This window comes from Piliocolobus tephrosceles, chromosome 11 (genome assembly GCF_002776525.5).
Source record: "Piliocolobus tephrosceles isolate RC106 chromosome 11, ASM277652v3, whole genome shotgun sequence".
Taxonomy (NCBI): Eukaryota; Metazoa; Chordata; class Mammalia; order Primates; family Cercopithecidae; genus Piliocolobus; species Piliocolobus tephrosceles.
Window position 1 is genome coordinate 83,505,036 of NC_045444.1, and position 16,502 is coordinate 83,521,537.

Here is a 16,502-nt window from a genome sequence, read left to right on the forward strand (position 1 = left end):
AAAAAGAAGTATCGCTTGAACCCGGGAGGCGGAGCTTGCAGTGAGCTGAGATCTTGTGACTGCACTCCAGCCTGGGCAACAGAGCCAGACTCCGTCTCAAAAACAAAAACAAACAAACAAACAAAAAAACACTAGGGGGTAAACATCTATACCTAGCAATAGGATTGCTGGATCCTATAGTAAATAAATGTTTACCTTTATAAGAAACTTAGAAAGCCTTTTTGATGGATTTACTTCTCCAAGTTTAAGAGCAGAGGAGAGCAGAATGTGTAACAGAAAAAGAAGAATTTTGAGAGATGAAATGGAGGAGAGAGATGTTAAGGGAACAAGTACGATAAAGAGAAGCTGGGACAAGTGAGGTTAGTAAAATTCCAAATCTGTGGTAGTAGAAAAAGGAGTACAGAGGTAGAAATAGGAGATATGGATTACCTAACTACCTGATTTTCCAGATGAAAGCCACATTTTCTGTTCCCTGCCTCAACCTCTCCCCTACTTCCATCTTTAGTAAAACCCACTCACTGGGGGTAGTGTAGGGATAAATGCTAGGACCCTTAGCTATTGACTATGAAATCTTAAAAAGAAGTGATTCCTGAGGGCCGGGAGCGGTGGCTCAAGCCTGTAATCCCAGCACTTTGGGAGGCCGAGACGGGCGGATCACGAGGTCAGGAGATCGAGGCCATCCTGGCTAACATGGTGAAACCCTGTCTCTACTAAAAAATACAAAAAACTAGCTGGGCATGGTGGCGGGCGTCTGTAGTCCCAGCTACATGGGAGGCTGAGGCAGGAGAATGGTGTAAATCTGGGAGGCGGAGCTTGCAGTGAGCTGAGATCCGGCCACTGCACTCCAGCCTGGGCCACAGAGCAAGACTCCGTCTCAAAAATAAAAAAAAAAAAGAAGTGATTCCCTATCATGACACTATATTTAGAATCCTAAAATTGAAGTTACGGGTAGTCCTTAAAATCCTGAGTTGTCATATCCAAGTGTAGTTTTTAAAAATGTCTTAAGAGATCAGAGCACTTAGTGAAGTGTTTATCAGACCTGCATTTACCAAAGAGCCATGCTAAAGGAAAAGTCTTGATGGTATATTGTCAAAAAATGAGGTTTTTCTTAAATTGGTCATCTTATTTTTAAGATATGTGTATAACCGTGTGTCATACAAAACAGGTAGCAGTTAGGCTTGTTAGAAAAATGAAGAGTGGGCCAGGCTCGGTGGCTCACGCCTGTAATCCCAGCACTTTGGGAGGCTGAGGCAGGCAGATCACCTGATGTCGGGAGTTCGAGACCAGCCTGACCAACATGGAGAAACCCCGTCTCTACTAAAAATACAAAAGTAGCTGGGTGTGGCGGCACATGCCCGTAATTCCAGCTACTCCAGAGGCTGAGGCAGGAGAATCGCTTGAATCCAGGAGGCAGAGCTTGCAGTGAGCCAAGATCACGCCATTGCACTCCAGCCTGGGCAACGAGAGCAAACCTCCGTTTCAAAAAAAAAGAAAGAAAAAACAAAACAAAACTGAAGAGTATATTTATTGCCATTAAAATTATGGTGGGGGGAGAACCAGAATATACAAATCCTTTTTAAGATTTCCTTCCCAGGGCCAGGCGCAGTGGCTCACGCCTGTAATCCCAGCACTTTGGGAGGCCAAGGCAGGCAGATCACAAGGTCAGGAACTCGAGACCATCCTGGATAGCACAGTAAAACCCCATCTCTATTAAAAATATAAAATTTAGCCGGGCGTGGTGGCGGGCGCCTGTAGTCCCAGCTACTAGGGAGGCAGAAGCAGGAGAATGGCATGAACCCAGGAGGTGGAACTTGGAGTGAGCCGAGATCGTGCCACTGCACTCCAGTCTGGGCGACAAAGTGAGATTCCGTCTCAAAAAAAAAAAAGCTTTCCTTCCTGGCCAGGCATGGTAGCTCACGCCTATAATCCCAGCACTTTGGTAGACGGAGGTGAGTGAATCACCTGAGGTCAAGAGTTCAAGATCAGCCTGGCCAACATGGTGAAACACTGTCTCTACTAAAAATACAAAAATTAGCCAAGCATGGTAGCAGGTGCCTGTAGTCACAGCTACTCAGGAGGCTGAGGCAAAAGAATTGCTTGAACCCGGAAGGCAAAGGTTGTAGTGAGCTGAGATCACACCATTGCACTCCAGCCTGGACGACAGAGTGAGACTCGGTCTCAAAAAAAAAAAAAAAAAAGGATTTCCTTCCCATGACTAGCACAATCTAAACCTGAAGTATGATTTCAGAACTATGCTCATACCTACAGTCAATAATTTTCTGGGTGCTTCCATTGCTTGTGGGCCCCCTAACATCTTGATTGCAGCAGTAATGGGAAGGAGGGAACCAGTTTTGACTGCCATTTTCCCCAATTCCTCCAGACTGTGGGAAACCACACGACAAAGGTTCTGCAACAAATGAAGTGCAAGGAAAAAGAAAGAGACAGAGGAGGAACCTATGAACTGAAAAAGATTTAGGAGATAAATCACTCAATCACAATGTACTGTGAAATGAAAAAGATGTAAGAGAAACCAACCAATCAAAATGTATCAGTTTTCTTGGCAGCCTGACTGAAACTGAAAACAAAGTTTAAAAGAATGGAAGAATGGGTAAAACAGAACATTGACTAGGTATTTTATTATTTTAATTTTAGGTGTAATTATGGTATTATCTTTTCAAGTCCTTACATTTTAGAAATACACACTGAAATATTTATGGATAAAGTGGTAGGTCTAAGATCTGCTTCAAAATAATGGGAAGAGTAGAAGGGACCAGTGTACAAATTAAACTAAGTTGGCCTAAGCTTGGAACCGTTGAAGCTAGGTGATAAGTATATGAGGGATTCATTTTACTACTCACTGTACTTTTTTGTTTTGTTATTTTGTTTTGAGATGGAGTCTCACTCTGTTGCCCAGGCTGACATGCAGTGGCACGATCTCAGCTCACTGAAACCTCCACCTTCCGGTTCAAAAGATTCTCCTTGAGCCTCCCAAGTAGCTGGGATTACAGGCACACACCACCAAGTCCAGCTAATTTTTGTATTTTCAGTAGAGACGGGGTTTCACCATGTTGGCCAAGCTCAAACTCCTGACCGCACGCAATCCATCCGCATCAGCCTCCCAAACTGGGATTACAGGCATAAGCCACCGTACCCCGTCTGTTGTTTTGTTTTTTTGAGATGGAGTCCTGCTCTGTTGCCCAAGTTGGAGTACAGTGGCATGATCTCGGCTCACTGCAACGTCCATCTCCTGGGTTCAAGCAACTTTCCTACCTCAGCCCCACTAGTAGCTGGGATTACAGGCGCGCACCATCACGCCCAGCTAATTTTTGTATTTTTTAGGAGAGACAGGGTTTCGCCACGTTGGCCAGGCTGGTCTCAAACCCCTGACCTCAGGTGATCCACCAGCCTCAGCCTCCCAATGTGCTGGGATTACAGGCATGAGCCACTGTGCCCAGCCGTTTTGTTTTCTAGAAACTGGGTCTGACTCTGTTGCCCAGGCTGGAGCACAGTGGCACCATCATAGCTCACTGTAGCCTCCCCTCAATCTCCTGGGCTCAAAAGAGATTCTCCCACCTCAGCCTCCCAAGTAGCTGGGACGACAGGCACACACCACACCTGGCTAACTTGTATTTTTTTTTTTTGTAGAGACAGGGTCTCACCATATTGCCTGGCCAATCTTGAACTCCTGAGCTCAAGCCATCCGCCCAGGCATGCCACCGCACCAGCTGCTCTCTACTTTTCTGTATGTTTGCAGTCTCAAGCAATCCTCCTGTCTTGGCTTCCCAAAATGCTGGGATTATATGCGTGAGCAACCCCTGGCCTCCTGTATTTTAAAACTCAGACCTACATATCAAACTCTTGAGAAAAACAACTCATACCACTGATAGCAGAAGGTCACATCTGATACAACTATTTAACTGCTCCCCGCCAATTCTGTCCCTCTGATCTCCCCTCCTCTGCCTTTTCTTCTTCTTCTTTTTTTTTTTTCCTGAGACAGAGTTTCACTCAGTCGCCCAGGCTGGAGTGCAGTGGCGTGATCTCAGCTCACTGCAAACTCCGCCTCCTGGGTTCAAGTGATTCTCCTGCCTCAGCCTCCTGAGTAGCTGGGATCACAGGCGCACATCACCATGCCCGGATAATTTTTTTGTATTTTTAGTATGGGGGGTTTCACCATGTTGGCCAGGCTGGTCTGGAACCCCAGACCTCAGGTGATCCGCCCACCTCGGCCTCTGAAAGTGCTGGGATTATTGGTGTGAGACACCGTGACCAACTCTTTTCTTCTTTCTAAGCCTTAGATCATGCTAAACCCAACTTGTAGCACTTCTTCCTCCTTGATGCTTCTTTTTTTTTCATTTTTCATCTGTATTATGTTCAATGTTCTAATCACTGCTCATTACATGTTACAGAGATACTGCCCTCAGATGTTAAATCTCTCACCTACACCTTTTAATGTGGTCCCCAAGTGATATCTATTCTCCTTCAGGCAGATGTAACTGGTGAACAAGTATTTCCCAAATACGAGAATTCTAAAAGACAACACGGAAAAACAAGAAGTATATTCTGAATCCCAACCCTCAATTTTTTCATTAAACAAAACTCCAACAGGACAACTAACTATAATATAAATCATTTTACTGAGCACTACAAACAATACTGATAAATTTGATTCCCAAATGATTAATTCTATTAAAAAAAAATTTCAAGGCCAGGCATTGTGGCTCACACCTATAATCCTAACACGGTGGGAGGCCAAGGCAGGAGGAGTGCTTGAGCCCAGGAGTTCAAGATCAGCCTGGGTAACATAGCAAGATCCCATATCTAAAAAAAAATTGTAAAAATTAGCCAGGCATGGTGGCACACGCCTGTAGTTGTAGCTACTTGGGAGGTTGAAATGGGAGGATCGCTTGAGCCCAGCAGTTGTAGGTTAAGTGAGCTATGATCACGCCACTGTACTCCAACCTGGGCAACAAGGCAAGACCCGGTCTTAAAAATAAACACAGGAAAAAAAATATAACAGCAAGATACACAATAACAAAACTATAACTATTCCAGCCACTTATCAAGCAAAGAATTAGGGAAAAAACTTTTTCAGCTTGGTGATGTACCAAAAAATCTAATTCAAAGGATTAGTGGCAAAACAAGCTGATACACAGGATTTTTGATTAACCCATTTTTCCCCTTACAAAACAGAGAAGAATATGTGTTCCCTATTTGTTTGCCAAAGTCAGCAGTATCTGAAGAACTGCTGGATGGCAAGATTATGCATATTCATAACCATACATCTGACACAATTTAATATGCGGAAAGATCTAAAAGATTTTATCTGATTTGAGTAAGTCCAGCTCTTTTTATATTTCAATCCTGGAAAGCATAAGCCACATTGGCCAAAATATAATCAGATTGGTTAAAGAGGATGTGAGGCCTGATCCTAATGGAAATGTTTGAAAGGGTTCAGGCACTGTGGCTCATGCCAGCAATCCCAGCACTTTGGGAGGCCGAGGTGGGAGGATCAGTTGTGGTCAAGAGTTTGAGACCAGCCTGGCCAACATGGCGAAACCCTGTCTCTAAAACTACAAAAATCAGTCAGGTGTGGTGGTGCATGCCTGTGATCCCAGTACTCGGGAGGCTGAAGCAGGAGAATCACTTGAACCTCAAAGGCCGAGGTTGCTGTGAGCTGAGATTGCACCACTGCACTTCAGCCTGGGCAACACAGCAAGATTCTATCTCAAAAAATAAAAATAAAAAATAAAAAAAAAATGTTTGGAAAGAATATAACAGCAAAATAAATAAATAGTTACCAGTTTATCTCAATCTTGGAGCTAAGTAGAAGAGAAAATCTTAACACAATAGACTACTCTAAGCAATGTAACATTTATACTGAGTGCTATAGCAGCACTGCCCCTAAAAGCATTAATTCTGCTTCAGTTTATCAAAAATGGCTTAACAAGAGAAAACAGTGATGGAACCATGAATAACTAGAGTTCCACCAAGAAAATGTCATTAGGAAGGAAGCAAGAAGCTATGTCAGTATTATGTGTATTTCTACTAAACATTTATTATCCCCTGACTTATATCCCATAGGGATGGGCACAGACAGTGTTCAAGTATTGAATGTTCTGCTATTTTCTTATGGCATCACTTAATTCACATTGATAGAATAATCTCAAAAATAACAAGTTTGGATAATGAATAGCAATAGACCAAAGCTTTTAGCTGGTTTTCTAAAAAATTCAGGAAAACTGAACAGAACTTTGATTTTCCTGTTTGAGAGCATCTTATGCTGACGCTGCCAATAAATATCAAAGCTATACTATCAATATCCCCAAATGAATAACCTCCTGAATGAACAAAAACAGCACATCTTTATATTTTCTACTTATTTTGCAAAAGGTTATATTTGAGATAGTCTAAAGAAAAATAATAACGCCTAAGAACACTAAGAGAGCATTTCAATCCTAAATACCTAAAATAATACTGGTATTAAAGCCATTGTCAATTCATTAGCATGTCTGATAAACAGCAGAAAGCTGGACTTCAGGTCCTCTAGGTGACCCCACGATTCAAAGCCATTCACATTCTGGTCCTAAACCAACCTTTACAGATTCATTTATTTCTTTTCTCCTTGCACCCACTGTTCCTGCCACAGTGGACTACTACTCAAACACACCTTTCACGATTCAATACCTTGTTACAAGATGTTCTCAGGCTCAGATGTCCTTCCCGATTTAAAACTGATCCTTTTAAAACAGGAACATGTAACCTCTTCAGTGAAATAACCCTAAGCATAATAATTCCGTTATCCAGGTTCCCAGAACATGTTGCTTCTTGTTCTACTTAAGCATGCATTTGGCCTCATGAGAGAATGAGGACATACACATCTGTTTCCCCTATCTGACTGTAAAATTTTGGATGGCCTCAGTCTGTTACCACTCACAGACTAATACCGAGCCAAATACCCAGAAAGAACATATGAAACAAAAGTGAATTAGAAGTCTCGTTCTCAGTGAAAATCTCGGACTCCAAGTCAGAAATCAAAGAATGCAGTTCCAACTTCCCATGCCTCGTCTTTTCTGAAAAGTGATCCCGTTTCCTGTCATCTCTGGATATTTCCTAATGAACTCCAGTCTATTCCCAACGTTTTCCTAATTTGCACACTCTGCATTCCATAAAACGATCAACTAGCTTGAAAGCTTCGGCCATTAATGAAAGTAATTTATCTTTTCCTTTTCCATGTGGCTCTTCCAATAACCAGTCTCCAAAGAAAAAGATCAATATTATACTAAAAGTGACTAAGAGAGGGAAAACAACTACCAGATTTTATCCCCAAATCGTTTCGTGCAAGAAAAATAAGCAAGTAACACTGACGCTTGAACACACACGGGGGCAGGAGTAATGGAATCTCGGTTTAACCAAATTCGATTCAGTCCTGTCGGAAAAGCGGCTGCCGTATTTCAGTGCTTTTCTGATCCTCTTCTGCATAAACTATGCGGACGACAGTGTCGACAGGCGAGTGAGACTTTCTCCCCACGCCCGCTTCCCAGATCCCTTGCCCACGAATCCTACTGAGGAAGCCGCTTAAACGAGGCCCTCTGGTCAGAGAAGAGAAGCTACTCTGAAGTAGCAGGTCCCAAACACTGAACAAAGCGCCTGTCGGGGGTGTAAGAGGAGGACGCCATTACGCGGGGCAGTGGCCTGCGCCGCTGGCGCGGAGGAGACGACCCTTGGCCCCGAAACGCGGGCTCGGCTCCCATGAAAGAAACCATAGGAAAAGGCAGAATCCTAGGAATAAAGGCTCTTAGTAGGCTAGCAACCAAGAAAACACGTAAGCAGGGAAAGACCGCTTACCTTCGTGAGTCTTGGCGATCTTCGCCATTTTGTCCACTCGAACACACTGACGGAACTGGCGCTCCCAAGAACTTCCGCTCGTCGCCGCCGCCACGGAGGGGGGGGAAAAAAAAAAAAAATAGCAGGGGGCTGCACTCTGCGCGTGCGCCAAACAGGAGCGCGCTCCGTCGGGTGACACGTGACACAGCTGCCACCTAGAGGGAACCGCGAGGTGCATTGTGGGTGGGGGAGGAGTCACGGTTGGGCCCTGAAGCCGCCTGCGTGGTGACCCGGGAAATCCTCGGGCTAAGCCGTAAGGTCCTTAAGTGAGTAACTTTGCCCTGGAGGAAAGTGGATTCTACGAGGGGAGTTAAGAACAGACATTGAGTCCCAGCTACTCTGGAGGCTGAGGTGGGAGCATCGCTTGAGCCCAGGAGTTCAAGGCTGCCGTGAGCCGTAATCGTGTCGCGCCGCTATACTCCAGCCTCCAGCCCGGGCGACAGAGCAAGACCCCGAGACCCCTCCCATAAAAAGAATGAACACTGTACGAAACACTGCGGTTTCAAAGCTGGAAGAGACCTCAGACGTTCAATCCCTTTTCCCACAATTCACCAGAAGAGCTCGAGGAAAACTTTACCTTGCAGCTGTCTCAGTCTTTACAGTGCTTAGTTACAAAGACAGTCTTAACAGTCTCATCTTTCGCCCTGTAATTCAAGGTCATTTTTCATTCTTTCTGTTTAATAATTGCAAATAATTTGGGTAAGAATTTCGTTGAGCCTCACAAATCGTTATTGAGTTGCACAGTGAGAATCTTGCCACCCTTTTAAAGCCTTTTAACTTTATGGGTTCTTAGAAAACCACTCATCGTCATTATTAACATTCATTAAATGTTTCTCTTAAATCCTAGACGGTATTCCTAAATCAGGAATTTTAATAGATCAGAATGCAGTCTGTTTTTCCTAGACATCAATTAAAATATCATAACCTTGTGCTGTCACACTGATCTTGGACTTCGACGATGAAAAAGAAAGGCTCAGAAAGATGGGTCCCGGAAGCAGCCCAGGAAAACAGGTAGTTATCAAGGTTAGAGCCATCACAAAGAAAGGAATACCTCGCTATGTGATAAACCTACAACCCAAATACTAACCATACTATGGTCATTGTGGTCGTTTGAAGGGAGGGAAATGGTATGGGTGTATTCCTCTTGCAGAAAGACCCCATGTCTACTTTGGGTACAGTGAGGAGCCATTTTCCTGAGGCTAGAGGTAGGTGGGAGATATATGGACAATGACACTGGACTGAGAGCTTAAGATAACCTGTCCCTAGTAACTCCTGACCTGCAGCCTTGCTCCCTCTTTCCCTCTCACAGACTCCCTTCTTTGGATCAGGTGACACAAAGGATTTTTTTTCTGTTTTTTTGACACAGAGTCTTGGTTTGTTGCCCAAGCTGGAGGGCAGTGGTGCGATCACAGCTCAACCTAACTTTGACCTTAAGGTTCAAGAGACTCTCCTGCCTCAGTCTCAAGAGTAGCTAGTACCACAAATATGGGCCACCATACCCAGCTAATATTTTATTTTTTGTAGAATGAGATCTTACTATATTGCCCAGGCTGGTCTCAAAGTCTTGACCTCAAGCAGTCCTCCTGCCTCAGACTCCCAAAGTGCTGGGATTACAGGCGTGAGCCACCACTGATTTTTATTGGCATCAGTAAAAGAATAAATTTTATAAATTAAAATTTTTGGCCAGGCATGGTGGCTCACACCTGTAATCCCAGCACTTTGGGAGGCCAAGGCGGGCGGACCAGGAGGTCAGGAGTTCAAGACCAGCCTGACCAACACGGTGAAACCCCATCTCTACTAAAAATACAAAAATTAGCCGCGCATAGTGGCATGTGCCTGTAATCCCAGCTACTCAGGAGGCTGAGGCAAGAGAATCGCTTGAACCCGGGAGGCAGAGTTTGCAGTGAGAGGAGATCACGCTACTGCACTCCAGCCAAAGGGAGACTCCGTCTCAAAAAAAAATGCGATGGTTAATTTTAAGTGTCAACTTGACTGGATTAAGGAATACCCAGAAACCTGGTAAAGCTATTTTTGTGGTGTGTCTGTATGCGTATTTCCAGATATTAGCGTGTGAGTACAAGTGGGCTAGGTGGGGAAGATCTGCCCTCCGTGTGGCCAAGTACCATCCAGTCTGATGGGGACCCCAGGAAGAACAGAAGCAGAGAAAAGGTGAAAATGTCAGTTTATGTGCCAACACTGGCTACATCCATTCTTCCTCTATTGTTGTTTTTGGACAACAACCCCAAGCTGCTCAGCCTTTGGAATCCTGGATTTATACCAGCAGCACCCCACCCCCACACCTTTCTCCTGGTTCTCAGGCCTTCGGCCTTGGACTGAGTTACATTATTGTCTTCGTTGGTTCTAAACCTTGGGACTTGGACTGACCTGCCAGAATCTCAGGGCCTCCAGTTTGCAGATGGCCTGTCAAGGAACTTAGTCTCCAAAATTGCAGGAGCCAGTTTCCCTAATAAATCCCAATGTGATAGTTCTTATCCCATAGGCTCACTTCTTTAGTTTAGTTTTGCTTTGTTTTTAGATATGGGGTCTCGCTCTGTTGCCCCAGCTATAGTGCAGTGGCTCACTCCAGCCTCAAACTCCTGGGCTCTGGTGATTCTGCCAACTCAGCCTCCTGAGTAGCTAGGATTACAGGTGCACACCATCATGCCCAGCTACTTTTTGATTTTTTGTTTTGTTTTGTTTGAGACAGAGTCTTACTCTTTCACCCAAGCTGGGGTGCAGTGGCGCCATCTCAGCTCACTGTAACCTTTGCCTCCCTAGTAGCTGGGACCATAGATGTGCGCCACCACACCCAGCTAATTTTTGTATTTTTTAGTAGAGACAAGGCTTTGCCATGTTGGCCAAGCTGGTCTTGAACTCCTGGATTCAAGTGACCCACCCACATCGGCCTCCCAAAGTGCTCGGATTACAGTCGTGAGCCACCTCACCTGCCTACTTTTTAAATTTTTTGTAGAGACAGGATCTTGCTGTATTGCCCAGGCTGATCTCAAACACCTAGCCTCAAGTGATCTTCCCACCTGAGCCTCTCAAAGTGCTGAGATTACAGTCAGGAGCCCCTTAACCAACTTTGAGAACTTGGGAAATAAGATGTGGTGGGTCCTTGCCACTGTGAGCCAGACCTGGGTGAGAACTTGATGTGTGACCCAGCCCCTATATACACCCACTCTAATAGGATATTATGATACTTTGGATAACGATGGCAATTTGGACCTTGTGTCCCACAGGTCTTAAAATATTTGGTTATTCCACTTTTCCCAGTGTATAGGTACCAGAGCAAAAGTTCCCTTTGGAGAAGTATTAAGGGAATCATTAACAAATACTAACAAAAACAAAAAAAGAAAAAAGGAAAACAAAACGAATACTGTGGTGTTAAACAATCCTTCCTGGGGACCTAGCTTCTCCTTCAATTAGATGACCTGAACTCAAATTTCTAGGTCTGAAAACTACCTCGGGTCTGGAAACTAGCCGAAGATCACTTTTTTTTTAGTTGGGACAAATGCCTTCAGCCTCCTGATGATTCATATTTATTTCTCTTGGTTGCATAGATTGAGCAGCACCCTTGTAGACTGCCCGTCAATCTTGCCTCTAAGCATACCCAGTTGAATGAATCATGTGTTTCTGCAGGTCAACCATTCTAACCTTATGCTAATTGTGATAATTGTGCCCACCTTGCTGCTGACAGTTAGGCATCGCTAAAGTAGGAAACAAGGTCCAAACTGACACTACTTAAGGAGGGCAAGTAGTGATGGGACCTCATCATCCCATTGCTATCATGGAGCTCATCTCTGTAGCTTCATCTGCCGCTTTCACCCAAGGCCTGTAAAAGACAGCCATATCAGTGACAGTACCAAGCTGAGCCGTATCAGAGAAGTCAGAGGCAAACGGAAAAAGCAGGTGATTCTTTTTTTTTTTTCTTGAGATGGAGTCTTGCTCTGTTCCCCAGAGCAAGAGTGCTCTGCTGGAGTGCAGTGGCACGACCTTGGCTCGCTGCAACCTCCACTTCCCGGGTTCAAGTGATTCTCCTGCCTCAGCCTCCCAAGTAGCTGGGATTACAGTAGCATGCCACCACGCCTGGCTAATTTTTGTATTTTTATAGAGATGGGGGGTTTCACCATATTGGCCAGGCTGGTCTTGAACTCCTGACGTCGTGATTCGACCACCTTGGCCTCCTAAGGTGCTGGGATTATAGGCATGAGCCACTGCACCCAGCCTAGGGCCATGCTACTCTTAATACTAACTCCTGGGTGGGGTGTGGCGGCTCACATCTATAATCTCAGCAATTTGGGAGGCTGAGGTGCAGAGATTGCTTGAGACTAGGAGTTCGAGACCAACCTGGGCAACATAATGAGACCTTGTCTCAATTAAAATAAAAATCAGGCCTGGAGCGGTGGCTCACACTTGTAATCCCAGCTACTTAGGAGGCTGAGACAGGAGAATTGCTTGAACCTGGAAGGCGGAGGTTGCAGTGAGCCAAGATTGCACCATTACACAAGAGCAATAAGAGCCAGGGCAACAAGAGCAAAACTCCATCTCAAAAAAATAAAATAATAAAATAAAATAAAAATCAGGCCAGGTGCAGTGACTCACACCTGTAATCCCAGCACTTTTGGAGGCCGAGGTGGGCGGATCACTTGAGGTCAGGAGTTCAAGACCAGCCTGGCCAACATGGTGAAACCACATCTCTACTAAAAATACAAAAATTAGCCAGTCATGGTGGCAGGCGCCTATAATCCCAGCTACTCGGGAGACTGAGGCACAAGAATTGCTTGAACCCAGGAGGCAGAGGTTGCAATGAGCTGAGAACATGCCACTGCACTTCAGCCTGGGCGACAGAGCAAGACTCAGTCTCAAAATTAATTAATTAATTTAATTAAAAATAAAAAAATTTAAACAATATTTAAATTAGAGACAATGTCTCATTACGTTGCCCAGGTTGGTCTTGAACTCCTGGGCTCAAGCAATCCACCTGCATCAGCCTCCCAAAGTCCTAGGATTACAGGTATGAGCTACTATGCCCAGCAAGTTATTTTTAAAGGAATCAAATATATATATATATTAAGTCCTTGTCCTAATCATCAGCTTTTTCTGCTCTCTAGCAGCCAGAGATGAGACTCTTTAATTTTTTTAATTTTAATTTTAATTTTTTTTTGAGATGGAGTCTCGCTCTGTCGCCCAGGCTGGAGTGCAGTGGCGCGATCTCGGCTCACTGCAAGCTCCGCCTCCCGGGTTTACGCCATTCTCCTGCCTCAGCCTCTCGAGTAGCTGGGACTACAGGCGCCCACCACCACACCCGGCTAATTTTTTGTATTTTTAGTAGAGATGGGGTTTCACCATGTTAGCCAGGATGGTCTTGATCTCGTGACCTTGTGATCCTCCCGCCTTGGCCTCCCGAGACTCTTTATATACTGCCAAGGATGCCCTTCAGCTTTCACATTTAACCTACATTAGGGATTAATCACTCTCAGCCTTTCATTGTCTTTCTCCAGTATCTAAGTAGAAGCTGGTAATGTTTTACCTACCACCAGTGAGAGAGTCCTCATTGCTGGCTAGATAACAGGTGATCCAGATCTAAAAATCACATTTTTGAATCTGCTTGGATAATTCTTGGATCCCAGTTGTCACAGGTTGCATTGCCCATGAAGCCAACTCTGAGATGAAGATCTCCATGCAAGAAGTTTGCAAGAATCCAGCCAAGCATGGTGGCTCATGCCTGTAATCCCAGCACATTGGAAGGCCAAGGCAGGAGGATCGCTTGAGCCTAGGAGTTTGAGACCAGCCTGGGCAACATAGTGAGACCACTAGCTCTCTTAAAAACAAAATAAAAAGTTTTTTTAAAAAAGAAGGCCGGGCACGGTGGCTCAAGCCTGTAATCCCAGCACTTTGGGAGGCCGAGGCGGGTGGATCACGAGGTCAGGAGATCAAGACCATCCTGGCTAACATGGTGAAACCCCGTCTCTACTAAAAATACAAAAAACTAGCCGGGCATGGTGGCGGGTGCCTGTAGTCCCAGCTACTCGGAGGCTGAGGCGGGAGAATGGCGTGAACCCGGGAGGCGGAGCTTGCAGTGAGCCGAGATCGCGCCACTGCACTCCAGCCTGGGCGACACAGCAAGACTCTGTCTCAAAAAAAAAAAATTAAAAAAAAAAAAAAAAAGTTTGCAGCCAGGTGTGGTGGCTCACGCCTATAATCTAAGCACTTTGGGAGGCCAATAGGCAGATCACTTGAGATCAGGAGTTTGAGACCAGCCTGGCCTACATGGCAAAACCCCATCTCTACTAAAAATACAAAAATTAGCTGGATGAGGGAAGAGGCAGCTGTCTTTTAGCCACAAGCAATCCCTGGAGAGGGATGCATTGGCGAGCTGTTACCCACAGAACTTCCAATAGCTGTAGTATTAGGGGAAGGGGAAGGAATCTGGGCAGCCCCCCATAGCATCCTCTGCAGGTGTCCTAAGGTGCCTTCCATGAGATGGACAATGATACAGAAATAGAGTAGATGGTGACACTGTGCCCCAAGAATCTAAACCTTAAAGAAGTTTGGGTTTTCTGGCTGGGCACGGTGGCTTATGCCTGTAATCCCAGCACTTTGGGAAGCCAAAGCACGCGGTTCACGAGGTCAGGAGATCGAGACCATCCTGGCCAACATGGTGAAACCCCGTCTGTACTAAAAATACAAAAATTAGCCAGGCGTGTGGTGGCACGCACCTGTAGTCCCAGCTATTCAGGAGGCTGAGGCAGGAGAATGGCTTGAACCCGGGAGGTGGAGGCTGCAGTGAGTCGAGGTCATGCTACTACACTCCAGCCTGGGTGACAGAGCGAGACTCTGTCTCAAAAAAAAAAAAAAAAGTGGCCGGGCCCGGTGGCTCAAGCCTGTAATCCCAGCACTTTGGGAGGCCGAGACAGGCGGGTCACGAGGTCAGGAGATTGAGACCATCCTGGCTAACATGGTGAAACCCCGTCTCTACTAAAAAATACAAAAAACTAGCCGGGCGAGGTGGTGGGCGCCTGTAGTCCCAGCTACTCAGGAGGCTGAGGCAGGAGAATGGCATAAACCCGGGAGGCAGAGCTTGCAGTGAGCTGAGATACGGCCACTGCACTCCAGCCTGGGCGACAGAGCGAGACTCCGTCTCAAAAAAAAAAAAAAAAAAAAGGTTTTCATGAGAGAGTGGGTAAATTATGATCTGAGAGTAGTAGTGAAGAGTGAAGGAGACATCAGTCCTGTTCTCTTGGCCTTGAAGTACTTCGCTAGCAAGGGTTATGGAACACCCCCTTTTTAAATTTTTTGAGAGAAGGCAAAAAATTTGGGAGACAGACAGGTCTCCAGTGTTCTATGGTCAGAAGAAAGAAACATATCCAAATATTCAACAGCATGTGTGGTCTGTCACCCCCACCACTCACCCCAGTGTGAGATAAAATGTGCCTATGGTTGAGAAAGAATAAACAGCCTCGTATGACAGAGGAATCTCAGGGTAGCTTCACAGGGTGCCAAGAGTCAGCCAAGGAAATTGTTCTGAACCCTGTAAGACACACGACCCCCTCCACTTTCCTGAAATAAAATTAATAGAGAATAGAATCTGATCACACAGGTAATTTTGAAAAATATCAATTAATGCCCCAACTGAAATATAAAAGGAGAAATCAAAGGGAAAAAATGCGCCGGGCGCGGTGGCTCACGCCTGTAATCCCAGCACTTTGAGAGGCCGAGGCGGGCGGATCACAAGGTCAGGAGATGGAGACCACGGTGAAACCCCGTCTCTACTAAAAATACAAAAGATTAGCGGGGCACGGTGGTGGGCGCGGTGGCGGGCGCCTGTAGTCCCAGCTACCCGGGAGGCTGAGGCAGGAGAATGGCTTGAACCCAGGAGGCGGAGCTTGCAGTGAGCCGAGATCGCACCACCGCACTCCAGCCTGGTGGACAGAGCGAGACTCCGTCTCAAAAAAAAAAAAAAAAAGGGAAAAAATGCTTATAACAAAAGATGTATTTTGAGGATTTGGGAAGTTTATGAATCACAGATTAGGGGTTCCAGAAGGCACAAAGGAAAGGTTTGAGAGAAAAAAGTTAGTGGAAAGGAAGCAGCGAGCTGTATAGTAATGAGGATAAATAGGAGAATGATTATTGGAGGGGCTTTTATTTTAGATGGCAAGAATAACAACTGGAGATAATCTGGCTATTAGATTATTATTAACATAAATAGCCTCAGGAATCCTCAGGTGAGTAGAGAAAGAGGTAAGTGAACACCTGGGCCATAATCTATAATGGGACAGCAGTCTCCAACCCATGGGCTATAGCTGGCTGCCACACCTCCCTTTTAGTGTGGTAAAATATATATAACATAAAATATGCATTTTAAATATTTTAAGTGTATAATTCAGTGGCATTAATTACATTCAAACTGTTAATACAACTATCACCACTACCTCTATCCAAACATTTTTTTTAATCACCCAAACTGAAACTCTGGGATCATTAAGCAATAACTTCCCATTTCCCCCTTTTCACTTAACTCCTGGTAACCTCTAATCCGCTCCTACAGTGAGATTTCCTGGATAGGGTAACACCAGATCAGTCTTATAGATCAGGTAAAAATGATAGAGGAGATG

At 45.1% G+C, this 16,502-nt stretch overlaps 1 protein-coding gene across 1 annotated transcript in view; it reads right to left on the bottom strand.

Moving 5' to 3' along the window:
* SF3B1 (splicing factor 3b subunit 1) overlaps window positions 1-7,977 on the bottom strand; it is a 48,623-nt gene extending 40,646 nt beyond the window's left edge. Inside the window, exon 1 of the mRNA XM_023218084.1 lies at window positions 7,846-7,977. Coding sequence (XP_023073852.1) covers window positions 7,846-7,873 — 28 coding nt within the window. The 5' untranslated portion in view covers window positions 7,874-7,977. The remainder of the gene's footprint in view (window positions 1-7,845) is intronic.
* Window positions 7,978-16,502: the final 8,525 nt, after the last annotated feature.